This window comes from Mustelus asterias, chromosome 6 (assembly GCF_964213995.1).
Source record: "Mustelus asterias chromosome 6, sMusAst1.hap1.1, whole genome shotgun sequence".
Lineage (NCBI taxonomy): Eukaryota > Metazoa > Chordata > Chondrichthyes > Carcharhiniformes > Triakidae > Mustelus > Mustelus asterias.
Window position 1 is genome coordinate 140,873,750 of NC_135806.1, and position 25,000 is coordinate 140,898,749.

A 25,000-nucleotide genomic window follows, 5' to 3' on the forward strand; every position below is an offset into this window, starting at 1 on the left:
CCCCACCCCCACAGGTGTCCTCCAAAGCCACTCCTCCAGTATTCACTCTGTACCAGGAGCCATGCAACAGCAATGTAAATTATTTTATAATCATTGGAAAAATATTGAACCTCCAACAATCTAATAAAATCCCAAAACCAAACATGAAAACATTGATAGTGAAAAAACTATTCCTGCGCAAAAATAAATCTTAATCCTTCAGGTGCCTATTAAGTTTGTCAACAAACAAAAAAAACACTTCAGTGGCATGTTCTGTTATTACAGCCTCTTAAAAGTTTCAATCATCTTCTACCAATAGACCACCTGCTGAACTGAAGCCATTATAGATTTTGAAACCCAGCCAAGCATTCATAATAGCTCCAGTTGTCACAACAAAAGTTTCCTGCTGCATTGCCTGAAAATGACAGAACAGAATGTTGTTCCATTTTTATTTCACAACAGAGTGGAACAGATATAAGTGATTTTCTTTCTACTTACAAGACCAGTTTTTTTTGAACAGCCAGCACTGAGAATTGGCTTGAATCACAGCACAAAACATGACAGCAGAGGCTGACAGGACATTTTTTGTTTATATGTTTAATGTGTTATGGCACTTTTGATGATTGGAAAAGTATTGTAATGCACAATTATTCAATGTTGATCAGTGTAATGGTCTTTGTAGGACAGACCTCTGTGATCAATCGTTGCATTAAAAACACGCACACATTACAGTACAGCATCGAATATTGACATTTGAAGATGTTGAAACATTTTTACACTTACCTTTCAGCATGTTCCTGACTCCTCACCGGATTTCTGCCCAGAGGTCAGGGACTGTCCAAGGGAGTGCTTTATTTTATGGTTTGCAAATCCCGCGCCAGCACACGGAAGTAGCGTGTGGGAGGAAAAGCAATTTTCCCCTGTCCTCCCAGTGGGGACCCTGACCTCGGAAGTGGTGCATGTGTGTGCTTTCGACCCAAGGCCTTCCCACCTGCCGAGAGGCAAATGGTGTGGGGTCAGGAAGGCAGAGGAGGATTGTCATACCAGCAAATGGGGAGGCCTCGGCCTAGTGGTATTATCGCTCAACTATTAATCCAGAAACTCAGCTAATGTTCTGGGGACCTGGGTTTGAATCCCGCCACGGCAGCGGTGGAATTTGAATTCAGTAAATAAATATCTGGAATTAAAAATCTACTGATGACCATGAAACCATTGTTGATTGTTGGAAAAACCCATCTGGTTCACTGATGCCCTTTAGAGAAGCCGCCCTTACCCGGTCTGACCTACATGTGACTCCAGAGCCACAGCAATGTGGTTGACTCGCAACTTCCCTCTGAACAGGGGCAACTAGGGATGGGCAATAAATGCTGGCCAGCCAGTGACGCCCATGTCCCACGAATGAATAAAAGAATACTGAGTTCAGCATCTCACACCCGCACCTCCATTAGTGACGGAAATCCAGGCCCTATCACTACTGAACACACCTTATTGACTGTAAAACACTTTGAGTGGTTCGTAGAATCCCTACAATACAGAAAGAGGCCATTCAGCCCGTCAAGTCTGTACCGACAACAATCCCACCCAGGCTCTATCCCCATGACCCCACACATTTACCCTACCAATCCTCCTGACACTAAGGGGCAGTTTATCATGGCCAATCAACTTAATTCACACATCTTTGGAGTGCAGGAGGAAACCGGAGCACCCGGAGGAAACCCACGCAGACACAGGGGAGAACGTGCAAACTCCACACAGACAGTGACCCGAGGCTGGAATTGAACTTGGGTCCCTGGCGCTGCGAGGCAGCAGTGCCAACCACTGTGCCACCGTGCCACCCACGGTTGGTTGTTGAAGGCACTATGAAAATGGAAGTTCTTTCTTTACATGGAGCAGAACAGAACCAGGTGGCTTTCTGAGCAAATTAACCTCAGAGCAGAGAGAGGATGGGACTTTGGGTAGAATTTATAATTCTCCTCAGGAGCCCTGTTGGAGGATGGGTGGAATCTGCCCACTCTCCGATTTGGAATCACGAGCTTTCGGAGGGCTGCTCCTCCATCAGGTGAGTGGGGTAAGCCACCTGATGAAGGAGCGGCGCTCCGAAAGCTAGTGCTACCAAATAAACCTGTTGGACTTTAACCTGGTGTTGTGAGACTTCTGACTGTGCCCACCCCTGTCCAACACCGGCACCCCCAGAGATCCGATTTGTGAGGTTGCCCTGAACAGTGAGAGTTTAACAAACGTCGAGTACATTGCCAGCCACAGGTATCTAGTTAGCATTTAATATCGCTGATCCCAGCTTCCCATTTCCTGTTATCTAATGCTGGTCTGTTTTATCCAATTATTCTCCAATCACGGGATCAGCATCATGGGATATCAAAAAGCCTTCTGATTTTTGAATTACTGACAACAACAAGAATCTTTGTAAATACAACGCTGTTGTAGAAACAGTAAGGAGGCCACTCGCACCATCTCACCCCTGCTAGCCCCCAGAGAGGAACTCTCTGTTGTTCTCACTTTTCCCAGCTTTTTCCTGCTATCCTGCAAATTGTTTTAGCGAATCGTGATCGCAAAGAGACTGGGTTTCGAAAGCAGACGGATGAAAAGGTTTTGTTGAGGGAGTAGGGGCGATTCTCCTATCCCGCCGCGTTGCTTTTGTAGCGGGAGACCCAGGCGGGAGCTGTTTCGTGGGCTCCTCGCTGGGGGTCACATCCTCCGCGCGTCTCCGGCAGCCGGATTTCCCGTGCCGTCAGCTGCGTGCCAGTAATCGGCACAGAGCTGAATAATTTATGCTAATGCGCATCTCCATCACTTTTAAATATAATCAGTGGACCCGGTACTGAAATCTCTGGGCCCACAAGCCTCTCCCCTGCCCCCTGCCAGGAATGTTTCACTCCAACAGGGGTTAGTACAGCTCCCCACTTGCCGGAAGCTGGCGCCTGACCCCGCTGGAGTGAAGAGGGACAATCAAGGCCCCCCTGCGCATTGCCCCCTTGGCAGTGCCAGCCTGGGCCCCCCCACGGCACTGCCCAAGGGCCAGTCAAATCTCTGTTCACTGTGGCAGGATGGGAAAATCCCGCCGGCGCGAACAGTCGGAACATTCCGGCCTTAGGGCAGAATTCTCCAGCCGCGCTGGTCTAAAAGCGCCTGTCACTGGGGTTTCACACTGTCAGCAACCCGCCCACTAAAATTCCAGTGGCGGGCAGGATAGGAGAGTTCCAGCCATAGAGTTTTACAGCACAGAAAGAGGCCCTTCAGCCCATCATGTGTGTGTCTGTGCCAGTCATCTATATATTTTAATCCCATTTTCCAGCACTTGGTTGATAGCCTTCTATGCCATGGTGTTTGAAGTGCTCATCCAAATGCTTAGAGGTTTACAGCGTGGAAACAGGCCCTTTGGCCCAACTTGTCCATGCCGCCCTTTTTTTTAAAAACCCCTAAGCTAATCCCAATTGTCCGCATTTGGCCCATATCCCTCTATACCCATCGTACCCATGTAACTGTCTAAATGCTTTTTAAAAGATAAAATTGTACCCGCCTCTACTACTACCTCTGGCAGCTTGGTCCAGACACTCACCACCCTGTGTATGAAAATATTGCCCCTCTGGACACTTTTGCATCTCTCCCCTCTCACCTTAAACCTATGCCCTCTAGTTTTAGACTCCCCTACCTTTGGGAAAAGATATTGACTATCTACCCTGTCTATGCCCCTTATTATTTTATAGACCTCTATAAGATCACCCCTCAGCCTCCTACACTCCAAGGAAAAAAGTCCTAGTCTATTCAGCCTCTCCTTATAACTCAATCCATCAAGTCCCGGTAGCATCCTAGTAAATCTTTTCTGCACTCTTTCTAGTTTAATAGAATCATTACTATAATAGGGTGACCAGAATTGCACAGAGTATTCCAAGTGTGGCCTTATCAATGTCTTGTATGACTTTAACAAAACGTCACAACTCCTGTATTCAATGTTCTGACCGATGGAACCAAGCATGCTGAATGCCTTCTTCACCACTCTGTCCACCTCTGCCTCCACGTTCAAGGAGCTATGAACCTGTACCCCTAGATCTCTTTATTCTGTAACTCTCCCCAACGCCCTACCATTAACTGAGTAAGTCCTGCCCTGGTTCAATCCACCAAAATGCCATCACCTCGCATTTGTCTAAATTAAACTCCATCTGCCATTCGTCGGGCCCACTGGCCCAATTGATCAAGAAATATTGTGAGGGTTCCCACCTCTCCTACCCTTTCAGGCACTGAGTTCCAGATTCCCACCACCCTCTGGCTGAAAAGATTTTTTCCTCAAATCCCTCTAAATCTCCTGCTCCCTAACTTAAATCAATGCCCCCTGGTTGCTGACCCCTCTATACTCAGGGAAAAGTTTCTTCCTATCTATGCAATTTATGTTCCTTGTAATTTTGTACATCTCGATCAGATCCCCCCTCAGTTTTCTCTGTTCTATGGAAAACAAACATTGGAGTAAATCAGGAGAAACTGTTAGCGCTGGAGTCAATACTGTTATCCGGCTTTTAATATAAACATCTGCAAGCATTCCCGTTTAATGGGACAAACAAGGACAGGAATTCCACAATTTCTTCATTTAAAACTTCTCGTACCAACTCTTGCAACTCATTAACTCTTTACTGAACTCTAACTCTAACTGAACATCAACTTTAACTATTTAGCTGAAAATAGATGCTGCCGAGTTTAGGAAAACCTTGGCCAAGAAATACCCTCGATGTAGAATCTATCTTCTTCTCCTCTGAAGCATCCTTCAGGGTACAGGTCTTCTTACGATGGTTGTTCTCTTCCGAGTTATCGCTGGCACAACAAAGGCTGCACATCATCCTTGGAGAGACGTAGGATGAGAGGAGACCTGATAGAGGTGTATAAGATGTTGAGAGGCATAGATCGGGTGGACTCTCAGAGGCTTTTTCCCAGGGTGGAAATGGCTGCTACGAGAGGACACAGGTTTAAGGTGCTGGGGGGTAGGTACAGGGGAAATGTTAGGGGGAAGTTTTTCACTCAGAGGGTGGTGGGCGAGTGGAATCGGCTGCCATCAGTGGTGGTGGAGGCAAACTCAATAGGGTCTTTTAAGAGACTCCTGGATGAGTACATGGGACTTAATAGGATGGAGGGTTATATGTAGGCCTAGAAGGTAGGGATATGTTCGGCACAACTTGTGGGGCTGAAGGGCCTGTTTTTTGCTGTTGTTTTTCTATGTTTCTATGTCTTTTTATCCACAATCCTGCATCTGGTTTTAGTTATAAGTTGACCACAAATGCCAGCATGCTTAGCTCTCAGCCAGAAAAGCCATTTTAAAGCTACTATTGCTATTATTGTTGTTAAATCATTATTGTAGCCATTCTTTCTCCGTCCACAATTCACAGAGGATGCTGGTTTAAAGGAACTGGTGAAGGAACTGGGATTTTTTTCTCTTGCACAGCAAGTTGTTGGGTTCTGGAAGGTGCTGCCTAAAGGCCGGTGGAAACAGATTCAATAATAATTTCAAAAAAGTAACTGGAAAATACCGGAGAGGTAAAATTTTGCAGAGTTGGGAGGAGAGTGTGGGCGAGTCTGTGCTGTGCATTTCCATGGCTCTATTGAAGAACATGCCAGGCATGACTGGGTGGGATGCCATAGGAAAAGGTTTCTCCAGTCAAATTGTTCAAATCTCTCCGGGTCGGCTGGTGGGAGTGAGCTTTGTTGGGAGTAGGAAGGGTTGCTGGATGTCGATCTTATCGATCAAGCAGCAACCCAGCTTTGGAATGAGTTCCCAGCGATGGGCATTGACGAGGTTTGACTGGGAGATAGTTAGATATGTTCATGGGTGATCAATGGGCGCGGGACAATAGTGAGAAGGTGAGATGGGATTTAGGGTATGGAGAAGGCCAGTAAGTAAGGTCGCAGGGTGTGCTGAGGGGTTGGGTTGTATAATGTTGCTATCCAAGACAAAGATTGGTTGCATCTTCAGGCCATTTCCTCTGGGTAGACAGTTTTAGGTTGGAATTCCCTCACAAAGCCCCTTCACCATTGGTAGCTGTGTCTTAGACCCTAAACTCCAGAATTCGCTCCCTAAACCTCTCCATCTCTGCGCCCCTTAAAAATGACAACTTTGGCCAAACCTTTTGTTCACCTCTCCTCAAATCTCCTTCTTTGAATTGGCATCATGTTTTGACTAGAGCTCTGTCAAACACCCTGGGACATTTTCCATGTCAGAAACACATTGTAAACACACAGTGTTGTTCAGTTCATTTATATTCTCTCTTCCACCTTCCTCCATCGGGAAAAAGACACAAAAGTCTGAGGTCACGTACCAACTGACTCAGAACCAGCTTCTTCCCTGCTGCTGTCAGACTTTTGAATGGAGCTACCTTACATTAAGTTGATCTTTCTCTACACCCTAGCTGTAACTGCAACAATACATTCGCCCCCCTCTCCTTTCCTTCTCTCCTATGTACTCTACGAATGGTATGCTTTGTCTGTGTAGCACGCAAGAAACAAAACTTTTCACTGTATCCAAATACATGTGACAATAATAAATCAAATCAAATCAAAAGATTACGATCAGTGCATCCACTATCTCTGTAGCTACATCCTTTAATAGAGGAATTTCACAGTAACTTCATTGCAGTGTTAACATAAGCCTTACTTGTGACTCATAAATAAACTTACTTAATATCCTAGGATGCAACCCATTAGGTCCAGGGGACTTATCGGCCTTTAGCTCCTTTAGTTTCCCTGGTACATTTTCTCGAGGGACAGCTATTGTATTTATTTCCTCCCCCTTTCTGCTCCTGGGTTTTTGGAACGTTATTCGTGTCTTCCACTGTGAAGACTGCTGCAAGGTATTTGTTTAACTCCAGTACCATTTCCTCCTTCCCCATTATTATTTCCCCAGTCTCATTCTCTAAGGGGTCTATGTTCACTTTGGCCTCTGTCTTCCTTCCTTCTTCTAAATTTAAAGAAGCTCTTACTGTCCGCCTTTATATTACTGGCAAGTTTACCCTCACAGCGTAACTTCCCCCTCTTTATAATATTTTGTCATCTTTTGTTGTTTTTTTTTAAACTTTCCCAATCCTCTGACTTACCACTGACCTTTGCCATATTGTATGTTTTTCCTTTCAGTTCAATACTAATCTGAACTTCCTTGGTTAATCACAGTTGATTTATCCCCTATCTAGAATCCTGCTTCCTCACTGGGATCGATCTCTGTTGTGAGTCATGAGCTATTTTCATAAATGTCTGCCATTGCTGATCAAGCACCTTTTCTGCGAAACTCCTTTCCTCGTCCACTCCAGACAATGCTGCCCTCATTCCTTTGCTATTACACTTATTTACATTTCGCACAGTTATTTTTGACCCAAGTTTCTCACTCCTAAACTGAATGTTAAATCTCAGCATGTTATGGGCACTGTCTCCTGGGGGATCTTTAACACTGAAGTGTTTTTAAACTTACCTCATTGCACATCCTCTCTCTCAGCCTCTCTGTGCCCTGATGGTGCATCGGTGAGACTTTTCTCTGTTTCTGTGGCTAATTATGTCTGGAACAGGTCGCCAGACTGTCATCAGGGGCTCATAGCATGAGGGGCTCGACACCATATCATGCACAGATGGACGGACATCTGCAGGCAGGCAGACGCACATGGTGCACACACACACACACACACACACACACACACACATTCACACACACATACGGACACATTGCCCCATGTTACCCATTGCCCCATGTTCCCCATTGCCTCATGTGACCCATTGCCTCATGTTCCCCATTGCCCCATGTTACCCATTGCACCGTGTTACCCATTGCCCCATGTTACCCATTGCCCCATGTTACCCATTGCCCCATGTGACCCATTGCCTCATGTTACCCATTGCCCCATGTTACCCATTGCCCCATGTTACCCATTGCCCCATGTGACCCATTGCCTCATGTTACCCATTGCCCCATGTTACCCATTGCCCCATGTTACCCATTGCTCCATGTTCCCCATTGCACCATGTTACCCATTGCCCCATGTGACCCATTGCTCCATGTTCCCCATTGCTCCATGTTCCCCATTGCCTCATGTTACCCATTGCTCCATGTTCCCCATTGCCTCATGTGACCCATTGCTCCATGTTCCCCATTGCCTCATGTTACCCATTGCACCGTGTTACCCATTGCCTCATGTTACCCATTGCTCCATGTTCCCCATTGCCCCATGTTACCCATTGCCTCATGTTACCCATTGCCCCATGTTACCCATTGCCCCATGTGACCCATTGCCTCATGTTACCCATTGCCCCATGTTACCCATTGCCCCATGTGACCCATTGCCTCATGTTACCCATTGCCTCATGTTCCCCATTGCCCCATGTTACCCATTGCCTCATGTTACCCATTGCCCCATGTTACCCATTGCTCCATGTTCCCCATTGCCCCATGTTACCCATTGCCCCATGTTACCCATTGCCCCATGTTACCCATTGCCCCATGTTACCCATTGCTCCATGTGACCCATTGCTCCATGTTACCCATTGCCCCATGTTACCCATTGCCCCATGTTACCCATTGCCCCATGTTACCCATTGCCCCGTGTTCCCCATTGCCCCATGTTACCCATTGCCTCATGTTACCCATTGCCCCATGTGACCCATTGCCTCATGTTACCCATTGCCTCATGTTACCCATTGCCCCATGTTACCCATTGCCTCATGTGACCCATTACCTCATGTTACCCATTGCCTCATGTTACCCATTGCCTCATGTTACCCATTGCCCCATGTTACCCATTGCCCCATGTGACCCATTGCCCCATGTTACCCATTACCTTATGTTACCCATTGCCTCATGTTACCCATTGCCCCATGTTACCCATTGCCTCATGTGACCCATTACCTCATGTTACCCATTGCCTCATGTTACCCATTGCCTCATGTTACCCATTGCCCCATGTTACCCATTGCCCCATGTGACCCATTGCCCCATGTTACCCATTACCTTATGTTACCCATTGCCTCATGTTACCCATTGCCCCATGTTACCCATTGCCCCATGTTACCCATTGCCCCATGTTCCCCATTGCCCCATGTTACCCATTACCTCATGTTGCCCATTGCACCATGTGACCCATTGCACCATGTGACCCATTGCCCCATGTTCCCCATTGCCCCATGTGACCCATTGCACCATGTTCCCCATTGCCCCATGTTACCCATTACCTCATGTTGCCCATTGCACCATGTGACCCATTGCACCATGTGACCCATTGCACCGTGTTACCCATTGCCCCGTGTTCCCCATTGCCCCATGTTACCCATTGCCCCATGTTACCCATTGCCTTATGTTGCTCATTGCACCATGTGACCCATTGCCCCGTGTTCCCCATTGCCCCATGTTACCCATTGCTCCATGTTACCCATTGCCCCATGTTACCCATTGCCCCATGTTACCCATTGCCCCATGTTACCAATTGCCCCATGTGACCCATTGCCCCATGTGACCCATTGCCTTATGTTGCTCATTGCACCATGTGACCCATTGCCCCGTGTTCCCCATTGCCCCATGTGACCCATTGCCCCATGTTACCCATTGCCCCGTGTTCCCCATTGCCCCATGTTACCCATTGCTCCATGTTACCCATTGCCCCATGTTACCCATTGCCCCATGTTACCCATTGCCCCATGTTACCAATTGCCCCATGTGACCCATTGCCTTATGTTGCCCATTGCCCCATGTGACCCATTGCCCCATGTGACCCATTGCCCCATGTGACCCATTGCCCCATGTGACCCATTGCCCCATGTGACCCATTGCACCATGTTACACATTACGTCATGTTACCCATTCCATTATGTTACCCATTGCATCATGTTAACAATTGCCCCATGTTACCCATTGCCCCGTGTTACCCATTGCCCCGTGTTACCCATTGCGTCATGTGACCCATTGCCCCATGTTACCCATTGCCCCATGTTGCCCATTGCACCGTGTTACCCATTGCCCCATGTTACCCATTGCGTCATGTGACCCATTGCCTCATGTTACCCATTGCCCCATGTTACCCATTGCCCCATGTTACCCATTGCCCCATGTTACCCATTGCCCCATGTTACCCATTGCCCCATGTTACCCATTGCCTCATGTGACCCATTGCGTCATGTGACCCATTGCCCCATGTTACCCATTGCCCCATGTTACCCATTGCCCCATGTTACCCATTGCCCCATGTTACCCATTGCCCCATGTGACCCATTGCCTTATGTTGCTCATTGCACCATGTTACCCATTGCCCCATGCGACCCATTGCCCCATGTTGCCCATTGCGTCATGTTACCCATTGCTCCGTTACCCATTGCCCCATGTTACCCATTGCCCCATGTTACCCATAGCCCCATGTTACCCATTGCCCCATGTTACCCATTGCCCCATGTTACCCATAGCCCCGTGTTACCCATTGCCCCATGTGACCCATAGCCCCATGTGACCCATAGCCCCATGTTACACGTTGCCCCACAGGAGCTCCTCCATGAGGCTGTGACCTAATTTAAATCTATTAATCTCAATCTTGAAAACTCCAAATGATGCTGCCCCCCCACCCGAGGGAACAGCTGCGGCTGTTAGCGCGGGGGCGGGGGAGTGGGGGGGGGGGGGGGGTGGGGTGCGGTGGGGGGTGTCCCTGACCTGCGCTGCCCTTTTGCGTGAGGAACAATCTCCTCCTGGGCGGCACGGTGGCACAGTGGTTGGCACTGTTGCCTTACAGCGCCAGGGACCCGGGTTTGATTCCCGGCTTGGGTCACTGTCTGTGCGGAGTCTGCACGTTCTCCCCGTGTCTGCGTGGGTTTCCTCCGGGTGCTCCTGTTTCCTCCCACAGTCCGAAAGACGTGCTGGTTAGTTGCATTGGCCGTGCTAAATTTCCCCTCAGTGTACCCGAACAGGCGCTGGAGTGTGGGGATTAGGGGATTTTCACAGTAACTTCATTGCAGAATTAATGTAAGCCTACTTGTGACATTAATAAAGAAACTTTAAACTGAATAATCTTATTCTTATTTTAAAATGAGGCCCAGTGTTCTACGGTCCATCAGCAGAGGAGAGGAAATATTTTCTCTCTATCTACCCGATAACGCACCCAAAAGACCTCCAGTCGATCTCCCTTTAATAGAAACATAGAAGATAGGAGCAGGAGAGGCCATTCGGCCCTTCGAGCCTGCTTTGCCACTCATCACAATCATGGCTGATCATCCAACTCAATAACCTGATCCTGCTTTTTCCCCGTAACCTTTGATCCCATTCGCCCCAAGTGCTATATCCAGCACCTCTGGAATACATTCAATGTTTTGGCATCAACTACTTCCTGTGGTAATGAATTCCACAGGCTCACCACTCTTTGGGTGAAGAAATGTCTCCTCACCTCCGTCCTAACTGGTCTACCCTGAACCCTCAGACTGTGACCCCTGGTTCTGGACTCCCCCACCACCGGGAACATCCTCCCTGCATCTACCCTGTCTAGTCCTGTTAGAATTTTATAAGTCTCTATGAGATCCCCCCTCATTCGTCTGAACTCCAGCGAAAACAATCCTAACCTGGTCAATCTCTCTACCTTGCCTGACGGACAAGGCAGATGAACTGAGGGCATGGATGGGTACGTGGGACTGGGATATTATAGCAATTACTGAAACATGGCTAAGGGAGGGGCAGGACTGGCAGCTCAATGTTCCAGGGTACAGATGCTATAGGAAAGATAGAACAGGAGGTAAGAGAGGAGGGGGAGTTGCACTTTTGATTAGGGAAAACATGACAGCAGTACTGAGAGGGGATATATCCGAGGGTTCGGCCACTGAGTCTATATAGGTAGAACTGAGAAATAAGAAGGGGGAAATCACTTTGAGAGGGCTGTACGATAGGCCTCCAACTAATCGGCAGGAAATTGAGGAGCAAAGATGTAAAGAGATTACAGATAGCTCCAAGAAAAATAGGGTGGTAATAGTAGGAGATTTTAACTTTCCCAACATTGACTGGGACAGCCATAGTATTAGAGGGTTGGATGGAGAGAAATTTGTTGAGTGTATTTAGGAGGAATTTCTCATTCAGTATGTGGATGGCCCGACCAGAGAGGGGGCAAAACTCGACCTCCTCTTGGGAAATAAGGAAGGGCAGGTGACAGAAGTGTTGGTGAGGGATCACTTTGGAACCAGTGACCATAATTCCATTAGTTTTAAGATAGCTATGGAGAATGATAGCTCTGGCCCAAAAATTAAAATTCTAAATTGGGGCAAGGCCAATTTTGATGGTATCAGGCAGGAACTTTCAAAAGTTAATTGGGGGAGTCTGTGCGAAGGCAAAGGGACGTCTGGTAAGTGGGAGGCTTTCAAAAGTGTGTTAACCAGGGTTCAGGGTAAGCACATTCCTCTTAGAGTGAAGGGCAAGGCTGGCAGAAGTAGGGAATCCTGAATGACTCGGGATACTGAGGCCCTGGTCAAGAAGAAGAAGGAGGCACATGACATGCATAGGCAGCTGGAATCAAGTGGATCCCTTGAAGAGTATAGGGGGTGTAGGAATAGAGTTAAGAGAGAAATCAGGAGGGCAAAAAGGGGACACGAGATTGTTTTGGCAGATAAGGCAAAGGAGAATCCAAAGAGCTTCTACAAATACATAAAGGGCAAAAGAGTAACAAGGAAGAGAGTCAGGCCTCTTAAGGATCAACAAGATCATCTATGTGCGGATCCACAAGAGATTGGTGAGATCCTAAATGAATATTTCTCATCAGTATTTACTGTTGAGAAAAGCATGGATGTTGGGGAACTTAAGGAAATAAATAGTGAAGTCTTGAGGAGTGTACATATTACAGAGAAGGAGGTGTTGGAAGTCTTAAAGCGCATCAAGGTAGATAAATCCCTGGGACCTGATGAAGTGTATCCCAGGGCATTGTGGGAGGCTAGGGAGGAAATTGCGGGTCCCCTAGCCGAGATATTTGAATCATCGATAGTCACGGGTGAGGTGCCTGAAGATTGGAGAGTTGTAAATGTTGTGCCTTTGTTTAAAAAGGGCTGCAGGGAAAAGTCTGGACTACAGGCCAGTGAGCCTCACATCTGTGGTGCGTAAGTTGTTGGAAGGTATTTTGAAAGACAGGATCTACAGGCATTTAGAGATGCAAGGACTGATTAGGGACAGTCAGCATGGCTTTGTGAGTGGAAAATCATGTCTCACAAATTTGATTGAGTTTTTTGAAGGGGTAACCAAGAAGGTAGATGAGGGCAGTGCAGTTAATGTTGTCTACATGGACTTTAGCAAGGCTTTTGACAAGGTACCACATGGTAGGTTGTTGCATAAGGTTAAATCTCATGGGATCCAGGGTGAGGTAGCTAAATGGATACAAAATTGGCTTGATGACAGAAGCCAGAGGATGGTTGTCGAGGGTTGTTTTTCAAACTGGATGCCTGTGACCAGTGGTGTGCCTCAGGGATCAGTGCTGGGTCCACTGTTATTTGTCATTTATATTAATGATTTGGATGAGAATTTATGAGACATGGTTAGTACGTTTGCAGATGACACCAAGATTGGTGGTATAGTGGACAGTGAAGAGAGTTATCTCGGATTGCAACGGGATCTTGATCAATTGGGCCAGTGGGCTGACGAATGGCAGATGGAGTTTAATTTAGATAAATGCGATGTGATGCATTTTGGTAGATTGAACCAGGGCAGGACTTACTCAGTTAATGGTTGGTCATTGAGGAGAGTTACAGAACAAAGAGATCTAGGGGTACAGGTTCATAGCTCCTTGAAAGTGGAGTCACAGGTGGACAGAGTGGTGAAGAAGGCATTCGGCATGCTTGGTTTCATTCGTTAGAACATTGAATACAGGAGATGGGACGTCTTGTTGAAGTTGTACAAGACATTGGTAAGGCAACACTTGGAATACTGTGTGCAATTCTGGTCACCCTATTATAGAAAGGATATTATTAAACTAGAAAGAGTGCAGAAAAGATTTACTAGGATGCTACTGGGACTTGATGGTTTGAGTGATAAGGAGAGGCTGGATAGACTGGGACTTTTTTCTCTGGAGCGTAGAAGGCTGAGGGGTAATCTTAGAAAGGTCTATAAAATAATGAGGGGCACAGATCAGCTAGATAGTCAATATCTTTTCCCAAAGGTAGTGGAGTCTAAAACTAGTGGGCATCGGTTTAAGGTGAGAGGGGAGAGATACAAAAGTGTCCAGAGGGGCAATTTTTTCACACAGCGGGTGGTGAGTGTCTGGAACAAGCTGCCAGGGGTAGTAGTAGAGGCGGGTACAATTTTGTCTTTTAAAAAGCATTTAGACAATTACATGGGTCAGATGGGTATAGAGGGATGTGGGCCAAATTCGGCATGGACAAGTTGGGCTGAAGGGCCTGTTTCCATGCTGTAAACCTCTATGACTCTCCTCATACATCAGTCCTGTCATCCCTGGAATCAGCCTGGTAAACCTTCGCTGCACTCCCTCGGGAGCAAGAACATCCTTCCTCAGAAAAGGAGACCAAAACTGCACACAATACTCTAGATGTGGCCTCACCAAGGCCCTGTATAATTGCAACAACACGTCCCTGCTCCTGTACTCGAAACCTCTCGCAATGAAGGCCAATATACCATTTGCCTTCTTTAACGCCTGCTGCACCTGCATGCTTACCTTCAGCGACTGGTGCACAAGGACACCCAGGTCCCGCTGCACACTCCCCTCTCCCAATTTACAGCCATTCAGGTAGTAATCTGCCTTCTTGTTTTCGCTTCCAAAGTGAATAACCTCACATTTATCCAAATTATACTGCATCTGCCATTGATTTGCCCACTCACCCAACCTGTCCAGATCATTCTGAAGGATCTCTGCATCCTCGTCACAGTTCACCCTCCCACCCAACTTGGTATCATCTGCAAACTTTGAGATGTTACATTTTGTTCCCTCATCCAAATCATTAATATATATTGTGAATAGCTGGGGTCCCAGCACCGATCCCTGTGGCACCCCACTAGTTACTTACTGCCTGCCAGTTTGAAAAGCAGCCATTAATTCCTACTCTTTGTTTCCTCTCTGCCAACCAGTTTTCTATCCGTCTCAATACACTTCCCCCAATCCCATGCGCTTTAATCTTGCACGATAATCTCTTGTGCAGGACTTTGTCAAACGCTTTCTGAAAGTCCAAATCTACCACATCGACTGGTTCCCCCTTGTCAACTCTACTAGTTACATCTTCAAAGAATTCCAACAGATTTATCAAGCATGGTTTCCCCTTCATAAATCCATGCTGACTCTGTCTGATCCTGCCACTGCTTTCTAAATGCTCCGCTATAAAGTCCTTGATAATGGATTCGGGAATTTTCCCCACTACCGGCGTTAAGCTTACTGGTCTATAATTCCCTGTTTTCTCTCTACCTCCCTTTTTGAATATTGGAGTGACAGTCACTACCCTCCAATCTGCAGGCACTGTTCCAGAGTCTATAGAATCCTGGAAGATGACCACCAATGTATCCACTATTTCTGGAGCCACTTCCTTAACTACTCTGGGATGTAGATTATCAGGCCCTGGGGATTTATCCACCATCAATTTTCCCAGCACCATTTCTCTATTAATATTGATCTCCCTCAGTTCTTCCCTCCCACTAAATCTTACATTCTCCAACATTTCTGGCATCTGATTTGTGTCCTCCTTTGTGAAGACAGAACCAAAGTATATATTCAGTTGCTCGGCCATTTCTTTGTCCCCGATTATACATTCCCCCGTTTCTGTCTGTAGGGGACCTACATTTGTCTTCACCGACCTCTTCCTCTTCACGTATCTATAGAAACTCTTAGTGTCAGTCTTTATCTTCTAAACGGGAGGAGATTCAAGCCCACATGTCTGGGATATGCGATGGATTAAATGATGGAGCTGGATACGGATGGCACGGTGGCACAGTGGTTAGCACTGCTGCCTCACAGCATCAGGGACCCGGAGTCAATTCCAGCCTCGGGTCACTGGCTGTGTGGAGTTTGTACATTCTCCCCGTGTCTGCATGGGTTTCCTCCGGGTGCTCCGGTTTCCTCCCACAGTCCAAAGATGTGCAGTTTAGGTTGATTGGCCGTGCTAAATTGACCCTGGTATCAGGGGGATTAACTAGGGTGAACATGTGGGGTTACGGGGATAGGGCCTGGGTGGGATTGTGGTCAGTGCAGCCTCGATGGACGGGATGGCCTCCTTCTGTACAGTAGGTATTCTATGGATAGGGAGGAGGGTGGTGGGGTTGGGGAATGAATTCTGATTTCAGCTCAGCGAGACACTTTCAGGGAATTTTCCGAGTCAGCTGGACAATTGCAGCTTTCTTACTCCTAGACACTTGTGTTCACTTCTGACATTTTATTGGTTTGCAGGATGACTAACGGGGCATTGAGTGCTTCAATCCATTTCATTCTCCTCACTCTATAGCTGAGCTGCATTAACACCTGCAGGCTTTGCTTGGCAATGCCGCCCTTTGTTGGGACAGTGGGAAGTGTGTTGTGATTGGGGATTGGGGGTGGGTGCGGGAGGGGTGGCACTGGCAGTTTGAGCCGCAGTGGCTGACGGAGCTCTCGCTTTGCTTGCTGCAGGTGGGGAGGAGCTGGGCAGTGGTCGCTATGGACACCACTACTCCGTGGACAGCGGCATTGACGATGACATTGGATTCACCATCGATGATTCGGACTTTGACGTTTACATCGAGGAGGTAACAGAGAATCTGGCGACAGGGTGACATGTGCTGTGGGAGGTCGCCAGGGATGGGGTAGCCGGGGAGGGGGTGGCCGGAGGGCGGGGGATGGCTGGGGGAGGGGGGGAGATGGCCAGGGAGGAGGGGGGGGGGAGTAGGTGGCCGGGGGGGGGGGGGGGGGGGGGGCGGCGTGATGGGGGGGATGGCTTGGTGGGGAGATGACCAGCGGGGGTGTAGGTGGCCAGGGAGGGGGGTGGCCGGGGTGGGGTGGGGGGGGAGATGGCTTGGGGGGCAGGCGGGTGGTTGGGGTAAGTGGCCCGGGGTGGGGGAGAGGTGGCTGTTGGGGGAGCGGTGGGGGGGTCGGGGTGGGAGGTGGCCTGAAGTGGGGAGGGAGGGGGGTGCGGTTGGCATTGGGGGCCCCAAATCTCCACTGAAGGGGTAGGGTAGGAGCTACAAAACCAGCTTATCTCCTGCCTCCCCCCCTCTGCACAGACAATGCTGCATGTCGACAGGCATGTTCAACATCAAAAGCAGCGTGGCAATTGGGACTAGCTTGGAGAGCGCCATGGTCAGCATGGACCAGTTGGGCCGAAGGGCCTGTTTCCGTGCTGGATTGCTCTATGATTCTATCTAAGTTCTGCAATAGAAGGAGCTCAGCGATCCCACAACCAACAGATCAGATCAGATTGGATGTGAATGTACAAGGCATGGTTAGTAAGTTTGCAGATGATACAATATTAGGAGGTATCGTTGATAGCGGAGAAGGTTATCAAAAATTACAGGGCGATCCTGATCAGTTAGAGAAGTGGGCCGAGGATTGGCAAACGGATTTCAATTAAAAGTGTGAGGTGCTGCATTTTGGAAAGTCAAACCAGAGTACGATTTATAGAGTGAATGCTCGGGCCGTGGGGAGTGTTGAGGAACAGAGGGACCTAGGAGCACAAGGACGTCGTTCATTGAAAGCGGCATCACAGGTAGACAGGGTGGTGAAGAAGGCGTTTCGCACACTGGCCTTTATCAGTCAGGGCATTGAGTATCGGAGTTGGGACATTATGCTGCAGTTGTTTAAGTCGTTGGTGAGGCTGCGCTTATAAATTCATAAGTTCATAAGAAAGAGAAGCAGAATTAGGCCATTCAGCCCATCGAGTCCACTCCGCCATTCGATCACGGCTGATATGCTCCTCATTCCCATTTTCCTGCCTTCTCCCCATAACCCTTCAATCCATTACCAATTAAAAATCCGTCTAACTCCTCCTTAAATTTACTCACTATCCCAGCAGCCACCGCACTTTGGGGCAGCGAATTCCACAGATTCACAACCCTTTGGGAGAAGTAGTTTCTCCTCAACTCTGTTTTAAATTTGCTCCCCCTTATCCTAAGACTATGACGTCTCGTCCTAGAATGTCCGACTTGGAGTTTGTGTACAGTTTTGGTCACCCTGTTATAAGAACATAAGAACTAGGAGCAGGAGTGGGCCATCTGGCCCCTCGAGCCTGCTCCGCCATTCAATAAGATCATGGCTGATCTTTTTGTGGACTCAGCTCCACTTACCCACCCGCTCACCATAACCCTTAATTCCTTTACTGTTCAAAAATTTATCTATCCTTGCCTTAAAAACATTCAATGAGGTAGCCTCAACTGCTTCATTGGGCAGGGAATTCCACAGATTCACAACCCTTTGTGTGAAAAAGTTCCCCTTCAACTCAGTCCTAAATCTCCTTCCCCATTATTTTGAGGCCATGCCCGCTAGTTCTAGTTTCACCCGCCAGTGGAAACAACTTCCTTGCTTTTATCTTATCTATTCCCTTCATAATCTTGAACAAAGAACAAAGAAAATTACAGCACAGGAACAGGCCCTTCGGCCCTCCAAGCCTGCACCGACCATGCTACTGACTTAACTAAAACCACCTACTCTTCCGAGGACCATATCCCTGTGTTCACATCCTATTCATGTACTTGTCCAGATGCCCCTTAAAAGTCACTACCGTATCCGCTTCCATTACCTCCCCCGGCAACGAGTTCCAGGCACACACCACCCTCCGTGTAAAAAATCTGCTTCGTACATCTCCTTTAAACATTGCCCCTCACACCTTAAACCTGTGCCCCCTAGTAATTGACTCTTCCACCCCGGGAAAATGCTTCTGACTATCCATTGTGTCCGTGCCTCTCGTAATCTTGTAGACTACTATCAGGTCTCCTCTCAACCTCCGTCGTTCCAGTGAGAACAAACCAAGTTTCCCCGACCTTTCCTCATAGCTAATGCCCTCCATACCAGGCAACATCCTGGTAAATCTTTTCTGTACCCTCTCCAAAGCCTCCACATCCTTCTGGTCGTGTGGTGACCAGAATTGAACACTATATTCAAAGTGTGGCCTAACTAAGGTTCTATAAAGCTGCAACATGACTTGCCAATTTTTAATCTCAATGCCCCAGACGATGAAGGCAAGCATGCCGTATGCCTTCTTGACTACCTTCTCCACCTGCATTGGCACTTTCAGTGACCTGTGTACCTGTACACCCAGATCCCTCTGCCTATCAATACTCTTGAGGGTTCTGCCATTTACTGTATATTTCCAATCTGTATTAGACCTTCCAAAATGTATTACCTCACATTTGTCCGGATTAAACTCCATCTGCCATCTCTCCGCCCAAGTCTCCAACTGATCTATATCCTGCTGTATCCTCTGATGGTCCTCATCGCTATCTGTAAATCCACCAACCTTTGTGTCATCCGCAAACTTACTAATCAAACCAGTTACATTTTCCTCCAAATCATTTATATATATTACAAACAACAAAGATCCCAGCACTGATCCCCGAGGAACACCACTTGTCACAGCCCTCCATTCAGAAACGCACCCTTCCACTGCTACTCTCTGTCTTCTTCAACCGAGCCAGTTTTGTATCCACCTTGCCAGCTCACCTCTGATCCCATGCAACTTCACCTTCTGCACCAGTCTGCCATGAGGGACCTTGTCAAAGGCCTTAGTGAAGTCCACGTAGACAACATCCACTGCCCTATCCTCATCAATCATCTTCGTCACTTCCTCGAAAAATTCGATCAAGTTCGTGAGACACGACCTCCCCTTCACAAAACCATGTTGCCTCTCACTAATACATCCACTTATTTCCAAGTGGGAATAAATCCTGTCTCGAAGAATCCTCTCCAATAATTTCCCTACCACTGATGTAAGGCCTGTAATTACCTGGATTATTCTTGCTACCCTTCTTAAACAAAGAAACAACATTGGCAATTCTCCAATCCTCTGGGACTTCCCATGGTACATTGGGGAAACCATGCAGACGCTACGACAACGGATGAATGAACACCGCTCGACAATCACCAGGCAAGACTGTTCTCTTCCTGTGGGGGAGCACTTCAGCAGTCACGGGCATTCAGCCTCTGCTCTTCAGGTAAGCGTTCTCCAAGGCGGCCTTCACGACACCCGACAGCGCAGAGTCGCTGAGCAGAAACTGATAGCCAAGTTCCGCACACATGAGGACGGCCTAAACCGGGATGTTGGATTTATGTCACATTATCAGTAACCCCCACAGCTTGCCTCCTGGACTTGCAGGCTGTCCTGTCTGGAGACAATACACATCTCTTTAACCTGTGCTTAATGCTCCCTCCACCCACATTGTCTGTATCTTTAAGATCTGGCTGGCTGTAGGGATTCACATTCTAATCATATTCTGTAACTTGATTTTGTGTCTCTGTGCCCTGATTGAGAGCAGATTTCCACTCCATCTGACGAAGGAGCAGCGCTCCGAAAGATAATGGTATTTGCTACCAAATAAACCTGTTGGACTTTAACCTGGTGTTGTTAAAACTCTTACTGACTTCCCCTGTAGCCAGTGAGGATATAAAGATTTCTCTCAAGGCCCCAGCAATTTCCTCCCTTGCCTCTCTCAGTATTCTGGGGACTTGTCTACCTTAATATTTCTCAAGAACCCCAATACCTCCTCCTTTTTGATCTCAACATGACTCAAACTATGTACACATCCTTTCCCATATTCATCATCCACCAAGTCCTTCTCTTTGGTGAATACTGACGCAAAGTACTCATTTAATACCTCACCCATTTCCTCGGGCTCCACGCATAGATTCCCTCCCTTGTCCTTGAGTGGGCCAAACATCTCCCTGGCTACGCTCTTGCTCTTTATATATGTCTAAAAAGCCTTGGGAGTTTCCTTAATCCTGCTGGCCAAGGCTTTTTTGTGACCCCTTTCGGCCCTCCTTACTCCTTGCTTAAGTTTCTTTCTACTTTCCTTGTATTCCACACTTGCTTCGTGTGTTCCCAGCCTCCTAGCTTTGACAAATGCTTCCTTTTTCTCTTTGACTAGGCTCACAATATCTCTCGTTATCCAAGGTTCCCAAAACTTGCCATACTTATCCTTCATCCTTACAGGAATGTGCCGATCCTGAATCCCTATCAACTTACACTTGAAAGCCTCCCACATGCCAGATGTTGATTTGCCCTCAAACATCTGCCCCAATCTACAGTCTTCAGTTCCTGCCTGATATTGTTGTAATTAGCCTTCCCCCAATTTCGCACCTTAACTTGAGGACTACACTTATCTTTATCCATCAGTCCTTAAAGCTTACTGAATTGTGGTCACTGTTCCCGAACTGCTCCCCTACTGAAACATTGACCACCTGGCCGGGCTCATTCCCCAATACCTGGTCCAGTATGGCCCCTTCCCCAGCTGGACTATCTACATACCGTTTCAAGAAGCCCTCCTGGATGCTCCTTACAAACTCTGCCCCATCCATGCCCCTAGCACTAAGTGAGTCCAAATCAATATAGGGGAAGTTAAAATCTCCCTCCACAACAACCCTGTTACTTTTACACCTTGCCAAAATCTGCCTACATATCTGTTCCTCTATCTCCCACTGGCAGTTGGGTGGCCTATAGTAAACCCCCAACATTGTGACTACACCTTTCCTATTGCTGAGCTCTACCCATACTGCTTCGCTGTATGAACCCTCCGAGGTGTCCTCCCACAGTACAGCTGTGACATTCTCCTTAACCAGTAGTGCAACTCCCCCACCCCTTTTACATCCCCCTCTATCCCGCCTGAAACATCTGTATCCTGGAACGTTAAGCAGCCAATCCTGTCCTTCCCTTAACCAAGTCTCTGTAATAGCAACATCATAGTTCCTAGTACTAATCCAAGCTCTAAGTTCATCTGCCTTACCTGTTACACATCTTATATGTTTCTGTAAGATTTCCCCTCAATCTTCAGAATTCCAATGAATGTAGCTCCAGTCTATTCAGTCTCTCCTCATAAACCAACGCTCTCAAGTCTGGAATCAACCTAGTGAATCTTGTTGGCACCTCCTCCAGTGCCAGTATATCTTTTCTCAAATAAGGAGACCAAAACTGTACACAGTACTCCAGGTGTGGCCTCACCAGCACCTTATACAGCTGCAACATAACCTCGCTGTTTTTAAACTCCATCCCTCTAGCAATGAAGGACAGAATTCCATTTGCCTTCTTAATTCCCTGCTGCACCTGCAAACCAACTCCTTGAGATTCCTGCGCAAGGACACCCAGGTCCCTCTGCACAGCAGCATGCTGCAATTTTTTACTATTTAAATAATAGTCCATTTTGCTGTTATTCCTACCAAAATGGATGACCTCACATTCACCAACATTGTACTCCATCTGCCAGACCCTCGCCCACTCACTTAGACTATCTATATCCCTTTGCAGACTTTCAGCATCCTCTGCACACTTTGCTCTGCCACTCATCTTAGTGCCACCTGCGAATTTTGACACTCTACACTTGGTCCCCAATTCCAAATCATCTGTGTAAATCGTAAACAATTGCGGTCCCAACACTGATCCCTGAGGCACACCACTAGTCACTGATCACCAACCAGAAAACACCCATTTACCCCCACTCTTTGCTTTCTGTTAGTTAGCCAATCCTCTATCCATGCTAATACATTACCTGTAACACCGTGCACCTTTATCTTATGTAGCAGTCTTTGGTGCGGCGCCTTGTCAAATGCCTTCTGGAAATCCAGATACACCACATCCACAGGTTCCCCATTGTCCACTGCATATGTCTACCTTTAGCCCGACTAACTTGCCCAACACTACCTCTTTCGTGATAATGATAGTTTCTAGGTTCCCACCTGCCATAGCCTTCCTGTCATCAATTTTTGGCATGTTATTTGTGTTTTCCACTGTGAAGACCGACACAAAATACCTGCTCAATGCCTCAGCCATTTTCTCATTTCCAGTTATTACATCCCCCTTCTCACCCTCTAAAGGAACAATGTTTACTTTAGCCACTGTTTTTTGTTTTATATATTTGTAGAAACTTTTGCGATCTGTTTTTATATTCTGAGCTAGTTTACTCTCATAATCCATCTTACTTTTCTTTATAGCTTTTTCCGTGGCTTTCTGTTGACCTTTAAAGATTTCCCAATCCTCTAGGTTCCCACTAATCTTTGCCACTTTGTTTGTATTTTCTTTCAATTTGATACCCTCCTTTATTTCCTTAGATATCCATGGCTGATTATCTCTTTTTCTACAGTCCTTCCTTATCACTGGTATATACTTTTGCTGAGCACTGTGAAAGATCGCTTTGAAAGTCCTCCACTGTTCCTCAATTGTCCCACCATAAAGTTTTTGCTCCCAGTCTACCTTAGCCAACTCCTCCCTCATCCCTTTGTAGTCTCCTTTGTTTAAGCACAAGACACTGGTATTGGATTTTACCTTCTCACGCTCCATCTGTATTTTAAATTCAACCATACTGTGATCGCTTCTTCCAAGCGGATCCCTAAATGCAAGATCATTAATTATTCCCGTCTCATTACACAGGACCAGATCTAAGATAGCTTGCTCCCTCGTAGCTTCCATTACATACTGTTCAAGGAAGCTATCGCGGATACATTCTATGAACCCCTCCTCAAAGCTGCTTTGACCGACCTGATTTGACCAATTGGTATGTAGATTAAAATCCCCCATGATAATTGCTGTACCATTTTTACACGCATCAGTTATTTCTTTGTTTATTTCTCGCCCCACCATGATGTCATTATTTGGTGGCCTATAGACTACGCCTATCAGTGACTTTTTCTCCTTACTATTTCTAATTTCCACCCAAATGGATTCAACCTTTTTTTCCATAGAACTTATATCATCTCTCACTACCGCCCTGATATCATCCTTAAATATCAGAGCTACACCACCTCCCTTACCTTCCTGTCGGTCCCTCCGAACATTCTGATACCCTTGGATATAGAAAAGACATTGATTAACTGGAAATATTGCAGAGGAGATTTACAAGGATGTTGCTAGGACTGGTGGGCCTGAGTGAAAGGGAGAGTTTGGCCAGGCTAAGACTTTATTCCTTGGAGAATGAGAGGTGACCTTATTGAGGAGTGTACAATCATGAGGGGCAAAGATAGGATGAATGCACATAGCCTTTTTCCCAAGGAAGGGGAATTGAATATTAGAGGGCATAGGTTAAAGGTGAGAGGGGAAAGATTTAAAAGGGGCCTGAGGGGCAACTTCTTCACGTAGAGAGTGGCGCGTGTATGGATGAGTAGCCAGAGAAAGCGATTGCGGCAGCTTCAATAGCAACATCTAAAAAGCATTGGGATGAGTACATGGATGGGAAAGGATGAGAGGGATATGGACCAAACACGGGCAATTGGGACTAGCTGGGAGGGCACAATGCTCAGCATGGACCAGTCGGCTGAAGGGCCTGTTTCTGTGCTGTATTACTCTATGGCTCGATCTGAGCTCCGCAGTCCTGCCACATACAGTTGTGAATGCTGATAAATAACTAATGGGAGAAGATTCAATTAGTAACCCCATTCTCAATGATGGAGGAGCCCAGCGCATCAGTGCGAATGATAAGGCTGAAGCATTCGCAGCAGTCTTCAGCCAGAAATGCCAAGTGGATGATCCATCCACCACTCGCGACTCCTCAGATACTGAAGCAGTCCATGTCCAAATGCAACAAGACTTGGACAATATCCAGGCTTCGGGCTGACAAGTGGCAAATAACATTTGTGTACCACAGGTGCCAAGCAATGACCATCTCCAACAAGAGAGGATCTAACCATCGCCTCTTGACATTCAATGGCATTACCATCGCTGAATCCCCCCCAACTATTAACATCCTGGGGGTTACCATTGACCAGAAACTGAACTGGACGCGCCATATAAATACTGTGGCTAAAAGAGACTGGGAATTCTGCAGTGAGTAACTCAGCTCCTGACTCCTCAAAGCTTGCCCACCATCTACAAGGCACAAGTAAGAACTGTGATGGACTCTCCACTTGCCTGGATGGGTGCAACTCCGACAACACTCAAGAAGCTT

General features: G+C 47.2%; 1 protein-coding gene across 3 annotated transcripts in view; it reads left to right on the plus strand.

The window, feature by feature from the left end:
• egflam (EGF-like, fibronectin type III and laminin G domains) overlaps nt 1-25,000 on the plus strand; it is a 143,575-nt gene that overhangs the window by 38,392 nt on the left and 80,183 nt on the right. For all 3 annotated transcript variants that reach the window (XM_078215208.1, XM_078215209.1, XM_078215207.1), the window contains exon 9: nt 16,557-16,672. In XM_078215208.1, coding sequence (XP_078071334.1) covers nt 16,557-16,672 — 116 coding nt within the window. The remainder of the gene's footprint in view (nt 1-16,556; nt 16,673-25,000) is intronic.